This window comes from Oculina patagonica, chromosome 5 (assembly GCF_052425735.1).
Source record: "Oculina patagonica isolate OP01 chromosome 5, crgOcupat, whole genome shotgun sequence".
In the NCBI taxonomy this organism is placed as follows: domain Eukaryota; kingdom Metazoa; phylum Cnidaria; class Anthozoa; order Scleractinia; family Oculinidae; genus Oculina; species Oculina patagonica.
In genome coordinates, this window is record NC_135762.1 from 10,526,707 (window position 1) to 10,550,169 (window position 23,463).

The following is a 23,463-nucleotide window of genomic DNA, read 5'->3' on the forward strand; positions in this document are numbered from 1 at the left end:
GAACGTTAACAAGAACCGTCAAAATGAACAACTCTACTCTCATCGATCGCATTGAATATCCATCCTGCCCGTACGCCGTTTTTATTTCCATCACAACGGCCATGGCTATTATAAGCTCAGCAGCTTTTATTGGTAACATTCTGGTGATTTCCACAGTGTACAAAACGCCAAGCCTTAGAAGAAGCACCAACTTCTTCTATGTCAATATGGCTGTTTCTGATTTTCTCTCCAGTCTCACCACTTGGCCGTTATACTTCATTGAAGAGATGAGAAAAGGCAGTGAAAGTTTACTCCTAGGTCCTCTGCCAACTGTTAGTTGCAAAGTAGGACTGTATTTTAGAATTATGTCTTACACAGTTTCGATATTAAGCCTGGTGTTGATCGCTGTCGAAAGATTCATCGCTATTGTATTTCCCTTCAAAGCGACGCTGATAACACCAAAAGTAAGAGCAGCTTTGTTGTTTGCAACGTGGTTGATACCGATAGCGCATTGTATCCCCCTCCTCTTTTGTTCCACGCTTGAAGAAGTCGGTCCCGAAACATTCTGCAGAGCCGTTGACTGCAATAGTTTGGCGATGTTTATCTACTACACAACTTCTGCGGCCATATATACCGTTGTTCCACTGACTGCAATAATCATTTTTTATTCTCGTATTATGCACGCTTTAAAAACAAGACAGCAACCAGAATCAAACGATACGAACGATGCTAACTCTCAAGCAAAGAGAAGAACGCAGACTAAAAACGTAATGAAGATATTTAAATCAGTTGTTGTAGCGTACTTCGTTTGTATTTCTCTTTTTGGCATATATTTGGTTCTCGAAATGACATTACTTAAACTTCATAGCATAGACAAGTGCAAGTTCATTCGAGGTCTTTTTAATTTTCTTCTTCCATTGCTTAGCACAGCTATTAATCCAGTCATTTTATTTTCACTTAGTACTAATTTTCGAAACGCTTTACAGACGCTTTGTCCTTTTTCACTCGGTAAATGCTGTTCGTGTTGTCATGTTTCACTGCATCAAGAAAACATTTCCCTACCAGAACTGATAAAATATAGGCAGACCTTATCAAGATAAATGTAAGATTAAGGACAAAAAAGAAGGTAAATCGCAAAAACTGAAAGCCCATTAAATGACACTTGAATAACAGAAAAGCTTTTGAAACATTTCACGTGAGTTTCTTCAAAGTATAATTATTATAGAAAACGTCTGATCATTGTTATATCCAAATCTCTTGAATTTCGGAATAAAATGTTCCCCAGCACTAATTAAGATGGTCGAATCATAAAAAATCGATTTTTAAAGTTTCAAAGGATATAGCTATATATTGTTCATACTAGTTATACAACGCTTTCGAGTGGTATACTATGGAATATCGCACGAGTCACTTGTATTTTCTCGGTATACACACGAGCCTTTAGGCGAGTGTGTATACGAAGAAAATACAAGTGACAAGTGGGATATTCCATAGTTTACCACGAGAAAGTGTTGTGTAACTATTTTATACCATGCCATAGAAAATACGTTTACTTAATTTCATCGAGAATAAGATCGCAGCGCACGATGGGAAGGTTGGGTTGAATACCGTCGAATATACAATGGCTTTCCTGTATTCTGATTGGCTGTATTTTCTTTGGCATGGTATAAAGGGTGTTATGAACGTTAAAAACATTATAGCGAAACCATCTGTGTCCATTAACTTAACACTCTTATTTTTTTGTTTAAACTTCTTTGAGACCAAATAAGCAGTAATTCACCTGAAACAAATAAAAGTTATCTCAGCAAGAGTTTTTGTCAAATTAGACCACCATTGTAGATGAATTTTACACAAAGAAAGGACTAAAAACAAATAAAAACAACTCCTTTGTCTCTAAATAAGTACATGGACGTTTCGTTTCCCTTCTGCCATATGATAGTTGCAATCTTTTAACCCCTGCTATTTTTGTCACTAACTCATTTATTTCATTTTCTTTTTTTTCCAAAAATATTTATTAGCATACTGGTCTCTTCCTTATTAACTATGTCCTTTAATGTCAACGAATGGCTAATAATACAGCTTGCATTTCTTCTCCGCTTTATTCGTGAACGTTTTTGAAAAGTTTAATGGGAAAACCATTTGAAAGAACTGTGAATGAAAATCAGAATAACATGTGGATTACAAAGTGGTATGGGATTTTACTTCAGTTATACCAATGTGCCACCACAGTGCTGCTTTTATTAAATACAACGCGACTAATTTAACTTCTGCTTCAACACCTTTTACCGGAAAATACGATTGCCCAGAAGGCTTTTAGGATTTATTCGGCAATATCCATTTTCTATTTAAATTCTCAACCTGGCCAATGTCAAATAGTTAATGCAGGTCAGGGATCGGTGTCAACGTTAAACCAATAAATGCCATCGAGCCTTAAAAGCAAGGTGGCACATTATTTGTTCATGGCATGATAAATGTTTCATTTGCAGTGTCCTGCCCGTGAAGTTGCATTAAATTGGGGCGAGAGCTTTGAATTTCATTGCCTCATGTGCCAATGACAATGTGACGTATATATATGAGCTATTATTGTCAAACTGCGACACGTCCATTAACAGAGGGTTAAAGAAGAGTCATGAACATATTAATTCTCAAAACAATATCAAAACATTATCCAGCAGACGGGTAATAAGAACAGAAAATCATCAACAAGCGAATATATCTTATTAATTTACCGCCAAATACTCAGGTCTAACCTAAATATAAAAAGCGAACAGACTTAATTGATGCCTTTTGTTCAGTTTATTACACGGGAAATGCAGAACACATTTTAGCCAGCTTTACAGTGATGTCTAGAATTTATTTTGAGTGATCAAAGAAACAACATAGGAATCAGCCAAAATGCATTTTTGTGACGTAAAATACCATTGTTCATTGAGATATAGCTGAAGTAGGTTTGATCAAATCCTGAAAACGGAACGTTAACAAGAACCATCACTATGAACAATTCCACTCACACTGATCATAATGAATATCCGTTCTGCCCGTACGCCGTCTCTGTTTCTCTCACAACGGCCATGGCTATTCTCAACTCAGCAGCTTTCATTGGCAACATTCTGGTGATTGCATCAGTGTGCAAAACGCCAAACCTTAGAACAAGCACCAACTTTTACTATGTCAACATGGCGGTTTCTGATTTTCTTGCTAGTTTAACCAGCGGGCCATTCTACTTTATCGGAGAGAGCAGTAGAAGACTACTCCAAGGCTCTCTAGCAAATCTTGGTTGCAAAGTGGGAGCGTATGTTAGAATGGTGTCTTTTACAGTATCCATTCTTAGCATGGTATTGATTGCTGTCGACAGATTAATCGCTACTGTATTTCCCTTGAAAGCGACGCTGATAACGCGTAAAGTAAGAGCGGCTTTCTTGTTTGCAACGTGGTTGATACCACTGGCACATTCTATCCCTGTTTTCTATCATACCAGGCTTAAAGAAGTCGGCTCCGAAACATTCTGCAGATCAGTGGGAAATAGTCTTGCGATGGTGATCTACTACATAACCTCTTTAGGTTTATATAACTTTGCACCACTCATTGCAATTATCATCATTTATTCTCGTATTATGTATGCTTTAAAAACAAGACAGCAACCAGAAATAAACGATGTGAACGATACTAACTCACGACGAAAAAGAAACAAGCAGACCCAAAACGTTATGAAGATCTTTAAGTCAGTTGTCGTAGCGTATTTTGTTTGCCTTAGTCTTTTTGGTGTATATGCCGTATTATTAATGACATTACCTGAATTTCGTAGAATAGACAAGTGCAAGTTTATTCGAGGTCTTTTTAATTTTCTCCTTCCATTGCTTAGCACAGCTCTTAATCCAGTCATTTTATTTTCATTCAGTACTAATTTTCGTCAAGCTCTGCAGAAGTTATGTCCTTGTCCACTCGGTAAATGCCGTTCGTGTTGTCATGTCTCTCTGCACCAAAAAAATATTTCCCTACCAGAATTAGTGGCATATAAGTAGACCGTATCTAGATAAATGTAAAGGACGAAATAACGCCGACATAAATGTAAATAACAAAATCAAGAAAAATGTACAGGACGAAAAAACGTTAAGGACGAAAAACCTCTTAATGGTTAAAACTAAAAATCCATAAAAAAGCAAGAGAAAACAGTTTCATTATTTAAACAAATACAAATTGTGATTTTGATTTTTATTCCTCATAAAAAAATAACCTTTTGATCAAACTCTCTTGAATCTCGACAGTTTCAAAAGACAGAGCTACTGTAGGGGACCCGGATTTTAAAAATAAAAAATAATAATCAAAGAACGATGAAAACATTATAGCTTAACCATCAGTGTCCATTAACTTCACATTCTTGTTTGGTTGCCTCTCTTGGTTAAAACGTGTTTGAGAACAAATAAACTGTAAAAACTATCTGAGCAAGTGTTTTTGTCATATTAGAAAACTATTTTAGAAAGATGTGGCAATAAGCATGGTCTTCATGATGAAAGCTTGTCGAAAGAAATTTTAGGAACCAAAAATCGAGTGTGGATAAATAGGTTATTTTAGGCTAAATTTTACACCGATTGGAATTTTTGCAGCAACCCTCACGGGGTTTTCACCGTAATATTGCAGAATTTGTTTGACTATCCTTGTAAAGATATTTCCTTTTTTTCATCACGTGGAAGTCATCGAAACGCTTCCAACGCTTAGAAGCTTATAGTTTTTTTTATCTTTCTTCCCGGAACCTTCTTAACCAAACCAAATATAATTATCGTGAAAACTTCCATTTAAAAGTGATGGGACAAAGACCGTTTTTTTTACAAACCTCTTATTGAAACGGTCCCCGAGAAGCATTGGAATACGATTTCTTCCACGTTGTTGAAATTGAGTCTGTTAATGCAGGAGTTCTATACGTCAATTGTGCAAAAAAAGCGAGATTGCATTGGAGGCCAGAGTCTTAATTGTTTCGTAATCACTATTCTGCGTGTGCGGTCGCTTCAATACTGAAAGCAATATTTTTTTTTCCAATCCATTGTCTCATAAATTGCAAGGACAATATCGCATGCAAAGTTTTCATGGGTAGGAGTTCTTTCATTATCCCTATGGGTGTCACGACACCTGCAACGCTTAGGAGTCAGAAGGCAAATTACACTTTGTTAAAGAAACCCCTCTTGTTAAAAAGGAAAACAGATATTTGCCGTATTCAGTATGGATTGCAAATTCAGAGTGCTGGTGGAGTTTCATTATAGTGATTCATTTTTGTATATACTGTTAGTAATTTGACACCACCTGTTCTGAAACCCTTGGAAAATGCCTTTGTGAATAAGACTATATCATATGGTTTGGCAATTTTCTTTTCCACCAAAACGGTTACTATTGCAATCTTCTAGATACACAAAAAAATAACTTTTTTCCACCTCAGTACACGTCAAACAGTTAAAAATGTCAACATAAAGAAAAAAGGAGGTCACCACACTAGGAGCAAGAGGGCGCATGATTTTGTTTCAAGTGTGCTTCGTGTGAGAATACAGAGAATCCTCAAAGGCGAACTTCGCTTGATTCAACACCACATGTTTAGAAATATCTTTAATATAAATGTTTGGCAATCAGGCAAGGGAAAAAGAAACAAAAAAACAGTAATTGTTATAATTCTTCATTTTGTTATAGTTAAAGGAAGATGGACAGGAACCTTTATCATGAACAACTCCACTCACATCGATCCGAGTTAAAATCTTTTGCTTTGAATAGGTGCCACATCTTTTAATTCCCTTGCTTCAAAAGTGCCATTGACAATGTGGCGTATATAGCAGAAATTATTGTCAAACGGAGACACATCCATTAACCAGGGAGTAACGAAAAGGCATGAACATATTAATTTTCCAAACAATACCAAACTATTTTAATAGGGGAGCAGGGATGGCGCAGTGGTGAGAGCGCTCGCCTCCCACCAATGTGGGTTGAGTTTGTTGTTGGTTCTCTCCTTGCTCCGAGGGTTTTTCTCCGGGTTCTCCGGTTTTCCTCCCTCCTGAAAAACCAACATTTCCAAATTCCAATTCGACCGGACAGAGGACCCGCATGAGCGCTGATGTGGCTTCCTCTCTAAATGTAGTAGTTTATTTTTTTATTTTCCAGCAGACTGGTAAGGAGAACATAGAAAATCGTCACAAGCGAATAGCTTCTTGATTTACTGCCATATTCTCCGATCCTAAGTCAATAAAAGAGCGAACAGAGTTAATTGACACTTTGTGTTTACATTACACCGAAAACACCCAACACATTTTTAGCCATCTTTACAGCTTGGAGTTATCAATTATCATAAAACCTAGACAGAAGAAACAACGAAAAGAAACTTTTTCGACACAAAATATCATTGTTCGTCGAGGGAATGTTGAAGGAGATTGCATCAAACCCAAACGGAACGTTTACAAGAACTTTCTCAATGAACAATTCTACTCACATCAATCTTAATGAATATCCGTCCTGCCCGTACGCCGTCTCTATATTCTTCACAACTACCATGGCTGTTATCAGCTTAGCAGCTTTCATTGGTAACTTTCTGGTGATTGTCACAGTGTACAAAACTCCAAACCTTAGAACAAGCACCAACTACTACTACGTCAACATGGCGGTTTCTGATTTTCTTGCCAGTCTCACCACCTGGCCGCTGTACGTTACTAAAGAGGTCACAACAAGCAGTGGAAGTCTACTCCAAGGTCCTCTGGCAACTGTTAGTTGCAAAGTAGGAATGTATTTCAGACATGTGTATTTTACAGTATCGGTTTTAAGCTTGGTATTGATTGCTGTCGACAGATTCATTGCTACTGTATTTCCCTTCAGAGCGACGCTTATAACGGCAAAAGTAAGGGCAGCCTTGCTGTTTGCAACCTGGATGATACCATTAGCGCATTGCATCCCGCTTTTATATTATTCCAGGCTTGAAGACGTCGGTCCCGGAACATTCTGCAGATTTGGTTGGAATAGTTTGGCGTTGGCGATCTATCACATAACTTCTGCGGCTATATATAACTTTGCAACACTTGTTGCAATTATTATTATTTATTTTCGTATTATACACGCTTTAAAAACAAGACAACAACAAGAAGTAAACGATGCAAACGATAAAAACTCACAGCAAAGAAGAAGCAAGCAGACCCAAAACGTAATGAAGATATTTAAATCAGTTGTGATAACGTATTTTGTTTGCCTTTTTCTTTCTGGTATATACTTAGTTCTAAAAATGACATTACCTAAACTTCATAGCATAGACAAATGCAACTTAATTCAAGGTTTTCTTCATTTTTTTCTTCCATTACTTAGCACAGCTATTAATCCAGTCATTTTGTGTTCATTTAGTACAAATTTTCCGGTCAAGCTCTGCAGAAGCTATGTCCTTTTTCACTCGGTAAATGCCGTTCGTGTTGTCGTGTTTCACGGCACCAAGAAAATATTTCCCTACCAGAACTAGTGACATATAGGCACACCTTCTCGAGATAAATAAAACATTAAGGACGAGGGCGGAATTATAAACGGTAAAAACTAAAAGCAGATTAGAAAGATAAAAGCACAAAATCTTGTAAAAATGTGTTGCCTTAGAAGCACACGCTCAAGTTGTTTGAATGTATAAAAAAACTTTAGTTATATCCAAACTAGAATCTTCTCATGGAAGTTTTTTCAAGCACTAGGACTGTAAAAACGTTGAAAATCGATTGAAGTTATAATTAAACAAATTCGTCGTGTGGGTTCTGTTCAAAGCTTATTACAAACGCCAAAAGAAGCATCCCTTGGCCTTTCGGTGACAATTGCCATAATGTGATAGCGACCAAAATTGAACCTTTTGAAACCCTTTCATATAAACACAGCAAAACAGTCTTTGAGAAAAACTTCAGAAAACGGTCGCTTGAACAGTTAAGTCAGTTTGTGCATCCGCTTTTGGGAAATATAAGGCAAACCAAGCTAACTTTCCATTAATAGACCAGAAAAGGCTCGTTACGAGAGTTGCTTTCAAACACAGATGGTCAAAAGCTGACTATACTTTCATTGTAAAAATGATAGTTTTTTTGTCTTCTCTTGAAAATCTTTCCTGTATCTTCTATTATCGCTATGTACCGACAGTCATTGCAAACAACTCGCGGCAGTTTCGTTTCTCCGTTATCCTCAAGCACATAGTAAGTTTGTCTCACTTGTTTTTCTTTTCTTCCAGTCTCTGTCACGGTTTACGCCTTGGTGTGTTTTCCGTTACGACTACACTAATATGTAATACAACATTACCAATTTGCCATTCTCGGCTCTAGATTATGTTGCTACTTTTTCTGTATATGCCGCACCCCAACGCTTTTTCATTTTGGACTTTCATTGTCTCCATACAAATACAAACTCTAAATGTTCTAAGATCGTCTTCAAAGATTTCATCTTTGTCTCTATTATCGGCAGATTTGTTGCAATGCCAGATTTAATGTTAAAACTTATCTAGCGGTTTTCAACTTTGTTTTCTTTACTGTCAGGCCCAAAATTTGTTGAACCAATCACTTTAGGAAAGCGTTTCACGAGCCTTTTGTTTGCAGAAGGTAGACACCACCAGTCGCTATGAACAATTCCACAAACATCAATAACGATGATCTCGCTTCTTGTCGGTACGCCGTTTCTATTTTCCTCTCAACGGCCATGGCTATTATCAGCTCAGCAGCTTTCATTGGAAACATTTTGGTGCTTGTCGCAGTGTACAGAACTCCAAAGCTTAGAAATAGCACAAACCACTACTATGTCAACATGGCGGTTTCTGACTCTCTTGCCAGTCTCGCCACCTGGTTGTTGTACTTCACTGAAGAGATGATAACGAGAAATGGAAGTCTACCCCAAGGTCCTCTGCCAAATGTTAGCTGCAAAATGGGATTATATTTTAGATTGGGGTCTTATATAGTATCAAGTTTAAGCCTGGTGTTGATCGCTGTCGACAGATTCATCGCTACTGTATTTCCCTTGAAAGCGGCTCTGATAACGCCAAAAGTAAGAGCAGCTTTGTTGTTTGCAACGTGGTTGATACCATTAGCACATCTCTTATATTATTCCAGGTTTAAAGAGGACGGTCCCGAAACATTCTGTAATTCTGGGTGGAATTATAGTTTGGCGATGGTGATCTACTACATAACTTCTGTGGCCATATATAACTTTGCACCACTAATTGTAATTATCGTTATATATTCTCGTATTATGCACGCTTTAAAAACAAGACAACAAACAGAATTAAACGATGCAAACGTTACTAACTCTCAACAAAGAAAGAGCAAGCAGACTCAAAGCGTAATGCAGATATTTAAATCAGTTGTTATTGCGTATTTTGTTTGCATTTTTCTTGTTGGCATATATTTGGTGCTAGTAATGACATTACAAAATCAACATACTGGAGCAATAAAACGTAGCTAATTATAAACGAATAATCTTCGTTTCATTCGCTTTTATAAAGTTTAAACCACTGTTATTCAAAATGTGATAGTTACATTTGACTACAATAGTGGGTCGTTAAAACTACCATTTGAATGGGTAAATGTGTAAGTGTGAAAAATGAAGACCACATTAAACGACTTCCTCCCTACGGTTCCCAGGTGATAAACTTCTTCACATGAAAGAATAGCGACCTTATTCTAGTTAGGTAAACGTTCAAACTGTAAATTGACTCTTCAAGTCCGTCGTGTGGGTTCTGTTCAAAGCTAATTGCAAACGTCAAACGGAGCATCCCTTTGTGACAATTACTGTGGCACTTGATAGCGACCAAAATAAACCTTTTGAAGTCGATATTAAAAATTTCCATGTAAACACACCAAAACATCCTTTGAGAATAACTTCAGAAAACGGTCGCTTGAACATTTAAGTCAGTTTGTGCATCCGTTTTTGGGAAATACAAGGTAAACCAAGCTAACAATTCATTAAAAGACGAGAGAAGGTTCGTTACGAGAGTTGCTTTCAAACACAGATGGTCAAAAGCTGACTATACCTTCATTGTAATAATATTTTTTTTTTTGTCTTCTCTTAAAAATCTTTCCTGTATCTTTTAATTTGTTAACGCTATGTACTAACAATCGTTGCAAACAACTCGCGGCTGTTTCGTTTCTCCGTTATCCTCAAGTACATAGTAAGTTTGTCTAACTTGTTTTTCTTTTCTTCCATTTTCTGTCACGGTTTACGCCTTGGTGTTTTTTCCGTTATGATTACACTAATATGTAATACAACAATACAATAGCCGCACCCCAACGCTTTGTCATTTTGGACTTTCATTATCTCCATACAAATACAAACTCGAAATCTTCTTACGTCTTATCTGGTGGTTTCATCGAAGTACAACTTTGTTTTTCTTTACTGTCAGGCCCAAAATTTGTTGAAGCAATCACTTCAGGAAAGCGTTTCGCGAGACTTTTCTTTGCAGAAGGCAAACACCGCCAGTCGCCATGAACAATTCCACAAACATCAATAACGATGATCTCGCTTCTTGTCCGTACGCAGTTTCTATATTCTTCACAACGGCCATGGCTGTTACCAGCTCAGCAGCTTTTATTGGTAACTTTCTGGTGATTGTCACAGTGTACAAAACTCCAAACCTTAGAACAAGCACCAACTACTACTACGTCAACATGGCGGTTTCTGATTTTCTTGCCAGTCTCACTACCTGGCCGCTGTACGTTACTAAAGAGGTCACAACAAGCAGTGGAAGTCTACTTCAAGGTCCTCTGGCAACTATCAGTTGTAAAGGAGGAATGTATTTTAGAATGGTGTCTTATACAGTATCGGTTTTTAGCCTGGTGTTGATCGCTGTTGAGAGGTTCATCGCTACTGTATTTCCCTTGAAAGTGACGCGGATAACGCGAAAAGTTAAAGCATCTTTGTTGTTTGCAACGTGGATGATACCATTGGCGCATTTTACGCCTGTCTTCTATTATTCCAGGCTTGAAGAAGTCGGTCCAAAAACATTGTGTAGAACTGGGTGGAAAAGTTTGGCGTTGGTGATCTACTACATAACTTCTGCAGCCATATATATCTTTGCACCACTGATTGCAATTATCATTATTTATTCTCGTATTATGCACGCTTTAAAAACAAGACAGCAACCAGAATTAAACAATGCAAACAGTACTAACTCTCAACAAAAAAGAAGCAAACAGATCCGAAACGTAATGAAAATATTTAAATCAGTTGTTATTGTGTATTTCGTTTGTATTTGTTCTTCTGGTGTTTATTTCGTTCTTCAAATTACATTACATGACTTCCAAAGACTAGACAAGTGCAGGTTCATTCGAGATGTTTCTACATTTCTTCTACCATTGCTTAGCACAGCTATTAATCCAGTCATTTTATTTTCATTAAGTACAAATTTTCGTCAAGCTCTGCAGAAGCTATGCCCTTTTTCACTTGGTAAATGCCGTTCGTGTTGTCATGTTTCACTACAGCAAGAAAATATTTCCCTGCCAGAATTAGTGACATATAGGCAGACCTCATCGAGATAAATGAAACATTAAGGACATTAATTCAAGCATGGAATATCGATTGAAGTTTCACAGGATACAGCTTTTGTAGGGGATTTCTTCAATAAAAAATCATTATCAAAGAACGATGTAAACATTATAGCTTAACCATCAGTGTGCCTTTACTTCACGTTCTTAATCTTCTCTTTGTTCAAACGTCTTCAAGAAGAATGAAGTAAGTTGTAGTTCACCTGAAAGAACGAAAACTTATCTCGACAAGTGTTTTGACATATAGACCACTATGTTACATAGATCTCGCAAAAAAAGAAGGACTAAATTGGACTTAAAAGAACTTGTCCTTTGATTACGATTTTTGCCTTCCCTAAATTAAGTACCTTATTCTCACTTAATTTCGCGAGTACTAAATTTCGCGATTTTCGCGATTTTGAAAAAAACGCGAAATTTAATACTCGCGAAATATAAGACACGCGAAGTTTAAAATCGCGAAATTTAATATCGTGCTGATAATATAAAAAAATAATGAAACTCGATGTGTTTTATCATAGTTATTCTAACATGTCTGAGCTTTATGTTTAGGAGTTTTTTGTTTGATTTTGTCCATTAGTTATCTCCCACTCGATCAGTGGCACTGTTCGAACTGTTCTCTGTCGCCAAGTTCCTCAAAATCTCGCTCTTGCAGTCGTAGATGAACCTATTAGGGATTTAGACTGTTAAATACGTTATGTTTTGTTTGCTGTTTTTACGATGACTTTCATATTAATTATGTTGTTACAGTTTCGAGGTCAAAGCTTCATATTGAAGAATAGGTAAAAATCGCGAAATTTAATACACTCCAATTGTACCTTCCTCTCAAAATCGCGAAATTAAGTACTCGCGAAATATGGCTCTTGATTTTTCGCGAAATTAAGTACTCGCGAAATTTAGTGAGAATAAGGTACATACACGATTTTTTAAGCTTCTGCCACATGGTAGTTGTATCCTTGTAACCCTATTTCGGCCACTAGCCGATTTATTCCATTTTCCTTTCTTAAAAAATGCTCTTAAGCACCCTGTTTATATGTTATATTCTTAACATGATTCCATGAATGGCTAATAAATTATACAGCTTGTATTTCTTCTCCACTTTATTCGTGGATGGATTGGAGAACAAAGTTTTAAGAAAAAACGTTTAAAAAACTGTTAATGAAAATTTATCGATATAGCTGTCAAAACTGTAAATGAGGTAATCTTGGTGTGGGTCTGGTGTAGACCTAATTTGATGCCCTCAGTGACAACCAATACCTTTCGATGTATATAAACCAAACAGTTTTCACGAAACACGATGACTTTCATTTTAGTCAATTTGTTCTTCACCTTTTAGCAAAGTTGATCAAAACCACACTGGCGCATGTAATACAACCAGATCGCATTCATTTCATAAATGGACCGTAAATATTGACCATATTGTTATCGAAATAATAGCCTTTTCTCGCTGATCACCATCACAAAATCTTAGGCTTTGCTTTTTTGTATCTTTCGTTGTCTTGAAGTGTATAAACAAAGTTAGTTTCTAAGCACAAAATCTCTATTACATAAACAAAAATGACACTCTTATCTCCACATTATGAAACTGATGTTGTCTCTCAACTCACCGCTTACGCAGAAAGTCCCAGAAGTTCTCTGCAGTTTTAATTTGGACGTTCATCAACTACATTTAAATATAAACTTGGAATATTCTTAAAGTTTGTTTCATCTTTTCGCTATATATAGACAGTTTTCCTTTCTTTCTGATTTCCTACAATCGTTTTTTTTTTTTTTTTTTTTTTTTCCACATATTTATTGCCATTGTTTTGCAAACAGAAATTTTACAATTTTACAGACTTATATACAAGTTTTCGGTGCATATATACCAATGACACCGTTACAATACACCTATGTACTATCTTATCTATTTACCATTATCTTACTCGTAAGAACTTATGATTTAGCTATTATTACTTATATATAAATGCCATCTAGTCTGAAATTTGCTCTGCATATTATTTTTTACTGCTATATACTTCTCAGTTCTATATTTTACATTAACTAGTTCTTTAAATACATCAATATTTGGGATTTTTGAATGTTTCCGACTCAACCAGATATGCAATTTTGCTAGAATTAAAAAATAATTCAACAAATCACTTTTTTCTATTTTCCCAATGAACACGTCTTTTAGCGTAAGTTCCTCCTGTTGGCCTGTTAATACAAACCAGAAATTTTTAAAGTGTTCCCAAAAGAGATGTGTCAAAGAGCAGTGGTAGAATAAATGATAAACTGTTTCTGACTCATTTTTACAAAATGTACAAGTATCATTTGGAACATAACCGATTTTTGCTAACCGCGTATTAGTGAATGTAATATCATTTAACAGTTTAAATTGAAAACTTCTAACAAAGGTTTCCGATAAAATAGACTTTAAATTAAGAAAAGCCTTTGACACAGTTGTATCATCTAATCCAAAATCTTCTTTAAGTTTATTAAAACCCCTCGATACCGTTGCCCTTTTTGAGAGTAGCAGTTCATAGAATTGCTTACTTTTACAAGTTACTGGGTCAAGTAGCTTTTCATTAAAATGAAATGTTAGTGAATCTATTTCACTTTCATTTCCATCTAAGGCTTTTAAGTGGGTGGGAATTGCACATCGAATCCCTGACCACGTTAAAAAATTTGTGTGTCTCAACCCTTCATTTTTTGCCCTATTATATGATTCCACGTTATCCTTATTAAATTGCATCTGATTGGTTAGAATGATTCCAGCTTTAACGTAATTGTCAAAATATATACTCTTACCATCTATTTTAATTAGCTTATTGTTCCAGATTATACGTTCAGATATAAGAGGCCTGGTAGAGGAATCATTTCTAAAGTCAGCCCACCATTGGAGAAACTCGCTATAGAAAGGGCATTGAAAGTTGTAATCGTTAACATCATAATTACATCTCAATAGAAAAGTGCCACCGTAACTGTCAAGCATTTGATTAATATAAGCTTTCCATGGTGCAGAGCCCTCAGAAAATATTCTACCAAGCCAGGCTAATCTTAAAGATTTAATTGAAGTTTCTACATCTATCAGCCTTAGCCCTCCAAATTTAATGTCATTAATTGTTGCTGCTCGTGCTATTTTGTCAGGCCCATTCCATAGGAAGTTATATATAATAGTGTTAATCTGCTTGATGAAATCTTGTGGAGTTGGGAGAACTGAGAATACATATATCATCTTCGAAAGCAAAAAGGATTTAATTATTGTAACTTTTCCAAGCAGTGAGAGACCTCTGCAACGCCACAACCGCGTGTGCAACTTAATATCTTTTAGCTTTTCATAAAAGTTTTTCTGCAATTGTTCAGTTTCGTTATATGTAAAAACTATTCCAAGTGCCTTCACTGTATTTACCCATTTAAGTCCCAAAGGTGCCGCTGTATTATTTCGACAAGAGCCAATCCACATAGCTTCAGTTTTGGTATAATTGACCTTTAAACCCGAACAAGTTTCAAATTGATCTAGCAAATGAAAGGTACGTTGTACACAATCAAGATTTGGCACAAACACAGTGAGGTCGTCAGCATATTGTACAAATTTAAATTCCTCTTGCCCTATTTTAAGTCCTTGAATTTCTGTTTTACTTCGAATCGCAGTAGCTAAAATTTCAGCTGCAATAATAAAGAGATATCGTGATAATGGGTCGCCCTGCCTGACTCCTCTCTGTACATCGAAGTAAGATGTGCACATCCCATTATTTATCACACAGCTAGATATATTTTTATAAAATGTTTCTACCCATCCTTTAAAACTAGGTCCAAAACCAAACACGTCTAAGCACTTTAACATGAATTCCCAATCGATGCTATCAAATGCCTTTTCGAAGTCAATAAAAAGTAATATACCTGGTATATTTTGCTTCTTTGTATAGTCCATAATATCTATAATTGATCTTGCTGCTTCGCCAATGAACCTACCCTTTACATAACCGGTCTGATTACAGTGAATTATTTCCGGTAGGACTTTAATAACTCTAGCTGCAATTACTTTAGATGCAATTTTCGCGTCTACATTAGTCAATGATATTGGTCTCCAGTTTTCAAGATAGTTTCTTTCTTTTCCTTTCTTTTCAATAAGTGTTATAACAGCTTGTTTCTGTGAGTGAGACATTTCCTTTTTGTAAAAAGCCTCATTAAATGAATCAACCATAAATTTGCCTAATAAAGGCCAGAATGCTTTATAAAATTCTATTGGAATTCCATCGTTTCCGGGCGTTTTACCCGTGTGAAAAGAGCCTAATATATTTTCGCATTCCTGAAGAGTTATTTCTCCCTCACAATTTGTGCTTAATTCCTCGGAGAGTCTTTTTAAATTTGGATTTTGAAAGAAGAAATTAGCTTCATCACCGTTTAGATTAACTTTTTGTTTACTATAGAGCTTTCTATAAAAGCATTTTTCAGCGTTGAGTATTTCGAAAGGATCAGTTGAGATGGACCCACTGACAAACAGTTTACGTATATGCTTCTTAATATTATTACGCTTTTCTAAATTTAAAAAATATTTAGTATTTTTCTCACCATGTTCGTGCCACCTTGCTCTGGAGCGAATGATAATTCCCTCTACTTTTTCGTCATATAATGCTTCTAACTCACTTTTAAGTTTTTCAGTTTCTAGTCTAGTTGTTTCGCAAGGGTTTTCCTGAAATTTTCTTAGCATGTCTTGATGCCTGGCGTTAAGTTCTTCCTCCCTTCTCTGTCGATCTTTTGACAGCTGCTTTGAATAAATAATTGAGCTAGTTTTGATTTTAAATTTAAGCCAGTCCCATTTTGCTCGCTTGTCTGACAGATCTCTTGCATCTTCCAGCCAATTGGGTAATTCTTTACTTATCATCTCAACATAATCAGGCCTGGCCAGCAGGGAAGTGTTTAGTTTCCAGAAACCTGGTCCCCGTTGACTATCTTTAATATCTTCTAGTTCTAATATTATGGACGAGTGGTCAGTTTTTATTGAAGCTTGAATATCAACATGCGTAACTAAGTCATTTAACTTGTCTGAAATTAACCAGTAGTCAAGTCTGCAAAAGATGAAAGGGTGGCTTTTGCTCCATGTGAAGCTACAAGTGTTCGGATTTTTAATACGCCATATATCATGAAGACTAAATTCATTTTGAATGTTTTCTATTGAATTGATCACATGTTGGCGTGGAATTAGTATTCCACCCTTTTTGTCTAAGGTTGGATTTAAAGGACAGTTGAAATCTCCGCCTATGATGATATTGTCATCACTGTCAGGATCCATTTCTCGCAATGTTGCCGACAGATTTTGATAAAATCGAACTGCCTCTGCATCTTTATTTGGACCATAAAGATTTACTAATAAATAATTTTTGTCTTTTATTCTCACCTTAAGTACTATCGACCTGCCATTGGACTTTAGAAACTCATGTTGAATTACAATGTCCAGACCGCTCTTAATTAATACAGCAACACCTCTAGCGTTCGAGCTCCCGTGGGAGAAAATGATTTCAGAGCCCCATTCTTTTTTCCATTTACACTCATCATTTTCTGTTGAATGCGTTTCTTGAAGAAAGATAAGATCTGCTTTTTGTTTTCTACACCAGGTGAAAATAGCCCTACGTTTTCGAAAGTTGCTGAGGCCCCTCACATTAAGAGATAGCAGTTTCAGACTATCGGGTTTGATCTTAGAATTTGCCATTTGTCATTTGCCTAGGAAATGTTTTTCCCCTGAGAGATGTCATTGTTGAAGTTTTCAAAAAATTAGCATGTCTGAGCAATTGATAAGTTCGCAATTGGCAAAATATGTGGACTTTTGCAGACACGAAACAAAAACAGTACAACAAACACACACACAAACAAGAAAACGAAAGCGTACTCACCGCAGCTCTGCCTGCCAGGTATCCGGTACACTTTCGCCGAGATCTCTAGCCAATTTCGCCGATAGTTTAAGTTAAGCTAAGTTAACTAAAGGTTAAAGAAATTTTGAATAAATAATTGTCATCACGGTCTTGTAATAGAGTAATGTCTTGACAATGTCTTCTACACTTTCGGTAAATAGAATGACTTTAAGTTTCCTGCACTTTCTTCCTTGTACAAGATTTTGGCGGGAACACTCCAAGGTATAAATGCGAACTGTACTCCAGGCTTTGCTTTGATGTTTGGAAGAAAGTCTTTCCTCAACTTCGATCGTTCGTCGCGTACAGTTTTCGAGACATCATCCGATATGAAAATTCCTGCTTCTTTATACTTGTTATCCTTTAACTTGCTTGCCGCTTGCTTGAGAAGAAATACCTTGTCGGTGTACCTGAGAAGGTACACGTGTATTGGTCTTGGTTTCGGCGTGTCGTTCTCAGAAGGATTTCGTTTAATGCTGGTTCTGTGCGCCCTCATCACTTCAATTCTCCTTTCAAAATTCATGTGGTTTTGAAAGAGTTCAACCTCAATAAATTCTTCCATCGAGGTATAATCTTTCTCACTGCCTTCTTGAATGCCCCAGATGACCACGTTGTTTCTTTTGGAGCGGTTTTCTAGGTCGTCAATCTTCTCCTTCAGAACTTCAACCTCCGTCTTATCCGCTTTCAGCAGTAAATTAGACTTAGACTCCTGGATTTGCAGGTCTGTTTCCTGAAAGCTTTTTTTCAAGTCTTCCACGTCCTTGTTAATTGTGCTTTGCGCCTTCTCCAGCTTGTCAAGCTTGTTTAACATTTCGGTCTTCGCTGTAATAAGCACGTCCATCTTTGCAAGAATGTCGTCCAGTTTGACAGAGTCGGCCGTCATTTCCAATTTTCGCGTTCTAGACCTTGTTTGTATACTCATAAATAGATTAATATCAAAAAAAGCTGCAACATCTGCGATTAATTGCGGGAAAATAACAAAAATGGCAGAGAGCTCGGAGGAAACGTCCTATCCACGTGGAGTCATGCGCACTCCAATCGATTTCCTACAATCGTTGTATTGATTAGTTTTCGTCCTTCATTACTTTATTGGCAGGTAAAGAATGTGTCGGACCTATAACCGGTACAACAAAACATCTTTTATGGGTTAATTTAAGCGACGTTTTCAAAATTGACATGCTAGAAAAATGAAACATAGCTAATAGGCGACGAATGTTCTTCGCGTCATTTGCTTTTTTATAGTTTAAACCACTTTTACTCAAAATTTAGTTTTTACATTTGACAACAATAGTGAGTCGTTAAAACTACCATTTGTACAAATGTGCAAGTGTGAAAAATGAAGACCACATTAAACGACTTCCTCCCTACGGTTCCCAGGTGATAAACTTCTGCATATGAAAGAATCGTGACTTTGTTTTGGTTAAGTAAACATTCAACCTGAAATTGACTTCTTATCTTAACAAAAGTCCGTTGTGTGGGTTCTGTTCAAGCTAATTACAAACGCCAAATGGAGCATCCCTTTGTGACAATTGCCATAATGTGGCACTTGATAGCGACCAAAATTTAACCTTTTAAAGTCGATATTAAAAATGTCCATATAAACACAGCCAAACAATCTCTGTGAAAAACTTCAGAAGACGGTCGCTTGAACAGTTGAGTCAGTTTGTGCAATTCCGCTTTTGGGAAAATAAGGTAAACCAAGCTAACGTTTACAATTAATGAGACAACGGCAGAGAAGGTTAGTTGGAATGAGAGTTGCTTCGATCACAGATGGTCAAAAACTAATCATACCTTCATTGTAATAACAATAGTTTTTTGACATCTCTTGAAAAACCTTTTTCTGTATCCTTTATTATCATTATCTTCTGACCATCGTTACAAACAACTCAGCTGTTTTGTTTCTCGCTCCGTTATCTTCAAGCGCGAAGTAAGTTTGTCTCACGTATTTTCATTACTGTCAGTTTTTGTCACGGTTTACGCCTTAATTAAAGTATTTTCCTTGATGACTAGACTAATATGAAATACAACATCAACAATTTGACATTCTCAGCTGCACATTATGTGGCTACTTTTTCTGAAAATGCTACACTCCCAAGCTTTGTAATTTTGGACTTTCATTATCTCCATACAGATACAAACTCGAAATGTTCTTTAGACCGCGTTCAGAGATTTCACCTTTGACTCTTTTATCGGCAGATTTGTTGCAATGCCAAATTTAATGTTAAAATTTATCTAGCGTTTTTCATCGAATAACAGCTTTGTTTTTCTTTACTGTCAGGCCCAAAATTTATTGAAGCAATCACTTCAGAAAAGCGTTTCACGAGACTTCTGTTGGCAGAAGGTAAACACCGCCAATCGCAATGAACAATTCCACACACCCCAATAACGATGATTTCGCCTCTTGTCGGCACGCCGTTTCTATTTTCTTCACGACGGCCATGGCTATTATCAGCTCAGCAGCTTTCATTGGAAACATTTTGGTAATTGTCGCAGTGTACAAAACGCCAGTTTTAAGAACAAGCACCAACTACTACTATGTCAACATGGCGGTTTCAGATTTTCTCGTAAGTCTTTCCATATGGCCGTTGTACCTCAGCGACGAGATCATAACAAGCAGAGGAAGTTTAATGCCTGGTCCCCTGGGACTTTTTGGGTGCAAAGTAGGGGCGTATTTGAGAATGGTATCGCAAGTGGTATCCATTCTAAGCCTGGTGTTGATCGCTGTTGACAGATTCATCGCCACTGTATATCCCTTGAAGGCCAGGTTCATTACACGAAAAGTAAGAGCCGTTTTGCTGTTTGCGACGTGGTTGATACCAACAGCCTATTGTTTCCCCATGTTCCACTATTCCACAGTCGGTCAGAAAACATTCTGCACACTTGCCTGGAACTATTTGGCAAAAATGATCTACTACGTAACTGCAGCTGTGATATACAACTTTGCCCCTTTGATGGCAATAATCATTATTTATTCTCGCATTATGCAAGTTTTAAAAAAAAGAACAAGGCCAGATAACGCTGCAAGAGGAAATGACTTACAACGAAAAAGAACAGAGCAGAACCAAAACGTAATGAAGATATTCAAATCCATTGTTGCAACGTATTTTATTTGTCTGCTTCCTTTTGGAATATATTACATTCTAGATAGCACTATAACTATCATAGACAAGTGCAAGCTTATTTTAGGTTTTTGTGATTACGTCTTTCCGTTTCTCAGCACAGCAATCAACCCGATTATTTTATTTTCATGCAGTACCAATTTTCGTCATGCTTTTCAAAAGCTGTGTCCCTTTTTCCATGGTAAATGTCGCTCATGTTGTCATGTTTCAATTAACCAAGAAAATGTTTCCATACCAGAACTAGTGAGTTACAAAAAGACAACAGGATACTATCAAAAGAACAAACGAACTTTTAACGACAGAAAACGTAAAATTAGACTGTGAAAAATATATTCAAACTCACGCAGATAATATGTTTCCTTAAAATCAAATCGCTGCCTGAAAAAGTTCGGGAAATTCACAGCCCAAACATTTTTTTATCAAATTATCTGCTAAAGGTTTTAACAACCGTAAAAATTTTTAAAGCCTAAAGTGGTTAAGGAATCCAAACATGAATCTGGACAACAAAACCGGTTTCGTCGATTATGCAACATATATTTTGCAGGTTTGGTTATATTTGAATATTTGAACAATTTCTACGTACGTAGGTAGATAAATTAGTTCCACCTACTCACTCTAATACCAACATATGTTATTCTCACAAAGCAATTATCGATATTATACACGTCAAGATTTTTATATCTTTCCTTTTATTTTGGACCAGAACATGCGTGATAACCGTTCGAAGAGTGTCAAAGTCGCCACAAAGTACATTTCACTTTACACTAGATACCTTGTACCTGAATAGCTTTGTAGAGCTCTAAGCTCAATAAAACACTGTTGCTGGGAATTTGACGCTTATTTGTTTCCCCTGTTTGAGTAGCATGCCTATAAACTAGCTTTGAGCTAAGTAAATAACCACTACAATTATTCGTTTATATTTTGCATTTTTGATGCGGCGTTTCATAAACAGAAAAAAAAAATGATAATACGGGTGTGAAAAAACGATTTTCTGTTGGTTTGTCATTCACTTCAGGATTGCCAAACATTAACAGTAAAATTTAGTTTCGATGTAGCAAAACTCAGCACAACCCATTGATTGCATGAGTGGCTCGCCAGCTACCTTCACAAAGCAACTCTGATAGCTGACTTGCGTGATCAACAGCCAGCAGTTAATAGGGCAAAGAAGCTCGAAATTCCTGAAAAAGGTGCTCAAACGTTGCTCCAAAATCCAAAAAGTTGCTCGAAAATTGCTCCAAAAGATCCCAAACGTTGCTTTTGCAGAAAAACATCTCCAGATCTATGCTAATTTCCCTTTGAAGGTAAGATCTCTAAGCAACATAAATATCTAAATAACATTTTTAGGCCAAAATCTGTTGAATTACAACAATCGTGAAGATACCGATGACGTCATGTTTGCTGACGAGTTTTCAATGCTGAATGATCCGAAAGTTGCAGCATCTTCTGAACTTTCGTAGAAATTTTTGTCAAATTTCGTTAATCTTTGGAGGTGTTTGAAAAATGCTCGGAAACCTTCGTATGGCCTTCGAACAACACTCAGTCTTGAAATGAAAAATATTCGGAAATCTTCGGTCTTGAAAGTTGCAAAGTTGCCAAAAATTGCCGGGCATCTTTGGGACAGCCCAAGCTGTTAAACGAATCTCGATTCGAAATACGTAATGAAGCCGTCTAATTGTATAGAATATTATAAAAGCTCATAAAGTACAGTTCCAGGGTAAGTTTTAAAGGTCAAGGAAGGGAAAACACTGTCAATCTGTTGGTCGAGTCTTTTTACAGCAGGAATATAATTAGCATTCAAAGGCAACTAGCAGGAAATAGAGCTAAATAGATTTGCATGGATATAAACAAATGATAAAACCTGCGGTTTGCAAAAAAACACGTTCATACTCTCTATGTTGTTGCAAATCCGTGAATTTCAAAAAAACTTCTTGTGTATTTCTTTTTGTAATTTAGACTGATCTTTCTCTGAATGAATAATTCGTCAATTATAATAACTTTTAATGCAATTAAAGTTGGCATCTTAGGAGACAGAAATGTTTCTTCCCATACCGTACTTCAGTGACTTCCTTAGTTATTTTAATGGGGGAAAAGGGTGAGAACCACAATTCCTAAACGTTTTTTTGTAATTGTGGGACGAACGTGCTCTTGAAAACGGTATCCGTGACTTAAGCCTTCCTGTTTGCGTTGCTATCTCTTGTTTAGAGTGGCATCTATTTGTGTTTTGATTGTTTAGATTAAAAGAAACGTAAATGGAATAAAGATTATTTGCATAACGAGCGACATATAGTTTGGCAATTTATATAGTTCTAATAATCCTAAAGATTTTAAACAAAGCATCTCCAAGTTTTAAGTTCCTGTTTGAGTTTACCTGCTTTTGTTAGCAAAGCACGGTAATTATTTATAGTTCTATAGTTGAGATAATGTTATAAATGGAATATAAATTATTTGCACACAGAAAGCCAAATAAGCGGAAATAAAACTGTTTTTCTATATAAAGCAGACTCTTTGCAAGATGGACACCTCAAACTTATGAAAGAAAAAAGGAATTTCTTGGATTTTACTATGACGTCAACAAAATTTTAAAACCGAAACATCCGATTGTAAAAAGAATTTCTTTTATTATATTTTCAAAAAATTATGGCATTTACCTTATCCGAAAAAATTATTAACTCCAGAAACGTGTTCTAAAATTAAAAAAAGCAGTTAAAATTTTTTTTCTCGGTGATTAAAATGCGATATTTTAACCATCAAAAATGATTTCTTCTAACGAACCTTCAAAATAGTGTACTCAAAAAAGTCCAGTAATTTACGGAAAACTCAGCTTTTCTTGATAATATGCACAATTTCTTTATTTCTATCTGTTCTATAGTTTCTACGATTTTTTCATAAAAGGGCAGTTTTTAGAGTTGTGTACTGTGGAAATAAAAACGAAATTGGAAAACTAAGTACACTCAGCAGTTCTTTGTTCTAGAAACAAGA

The 23,463-nt window shown here is 36.3% G+C and overlaps 5 protein-coding genes and 1 pseudogene across 5 annotated transcripts; all 6 read left to right on the top strand.

Annotated features, from left to right (window-relative positions):
- The first annotated feature begins 1 nt into the window (after position 1).
- Positions 2-1,098, top strand: LOC144652939 (QRFP-like peptide receptor). Its single transcript, XM_078512831.1, has one exon. The coding sequence runs from the start codon at positions 24-26 to the stop codon at positions 1,077-1,079; it is 1,056 nt and encodes a 351-aa protein (XP_078368957.1). The 5' UTR covers positions 2-23; the 3' UTR covers positions 1,080-1,098.
- A 1,840-nt stretch (positions 1,099-2,938) lies between these two features.
- LOC144654046 (RYamide receptor-like) lies at positions 2,939-4,001 on the top strand. The gene has a single exon (XM_078514160.1). It carries the CDS (start codon positions 2,973-2,975, stop codon positions 3,999-4,001), a length of 1,029 nt encoding a protein of 342 aa, XP_078370286.1. The 5' UTR covers positions 2,939-2,972.
- Positions 4,002-6,298: 2,297 nt separating this feature from the next.
- LOC144653284 (putative neuropeptide Y receptor 11) lies at positions 6,299-7,525 on the top strand (annotated as a pseudogene).
- A 1,043-nt stretch (positions 7,526-8,568) lies between these two features.
- Positions 8,569-9,405, top strand: LOC144654047 (RYamide receptor-like). The gene has a single exon (XM_078514162.1). It carries the CDS (start codon positions 8,569-8,571, stop codon positions 9,403-9,405), a length of 837 nt encoding a protein of 278 aa, XP_078370288.1.
- Positions 9,406-10,498: 1,093 nt separating this feature from the next.
- On the top strand, positions 10,499-11,572 carry LOC144653111 (RYamide receptor-like). The gene has a single exon (XM_078513026.1). The coding sequence runs from the start codon at positions 10,503-10,505 to the stop codon at positions 11,475-11,477; it is 975 nt and encodes a 324-aa protein (XP_078369152.1). The 5' UTR covers positions 10,499-10,502; the 3' UTR covers positions 11,478-11,572.
- A 7,844-nt stretch (positions 11,573-19,416) lies between these two features.
- LOC144654593 (RYamide receptor-like) lies at positions 19,417-20,917 on the top strand. Its single transcript, XM_078514767.1, has one exon. It carries the CDS (start codon positions 19,726-19,728, stop codon positions 20,806-20,808), a length of 1,083 nt encoding a protein of 360 aa, XP_078370893.1. The 5' UTR covers positions 19,417-19,725; the 3' UTR covers positions 20,809-20,917.
- The last annotated feature ends 2,546 nt before the right edge of the window (positions 20,918-23,463 follow it).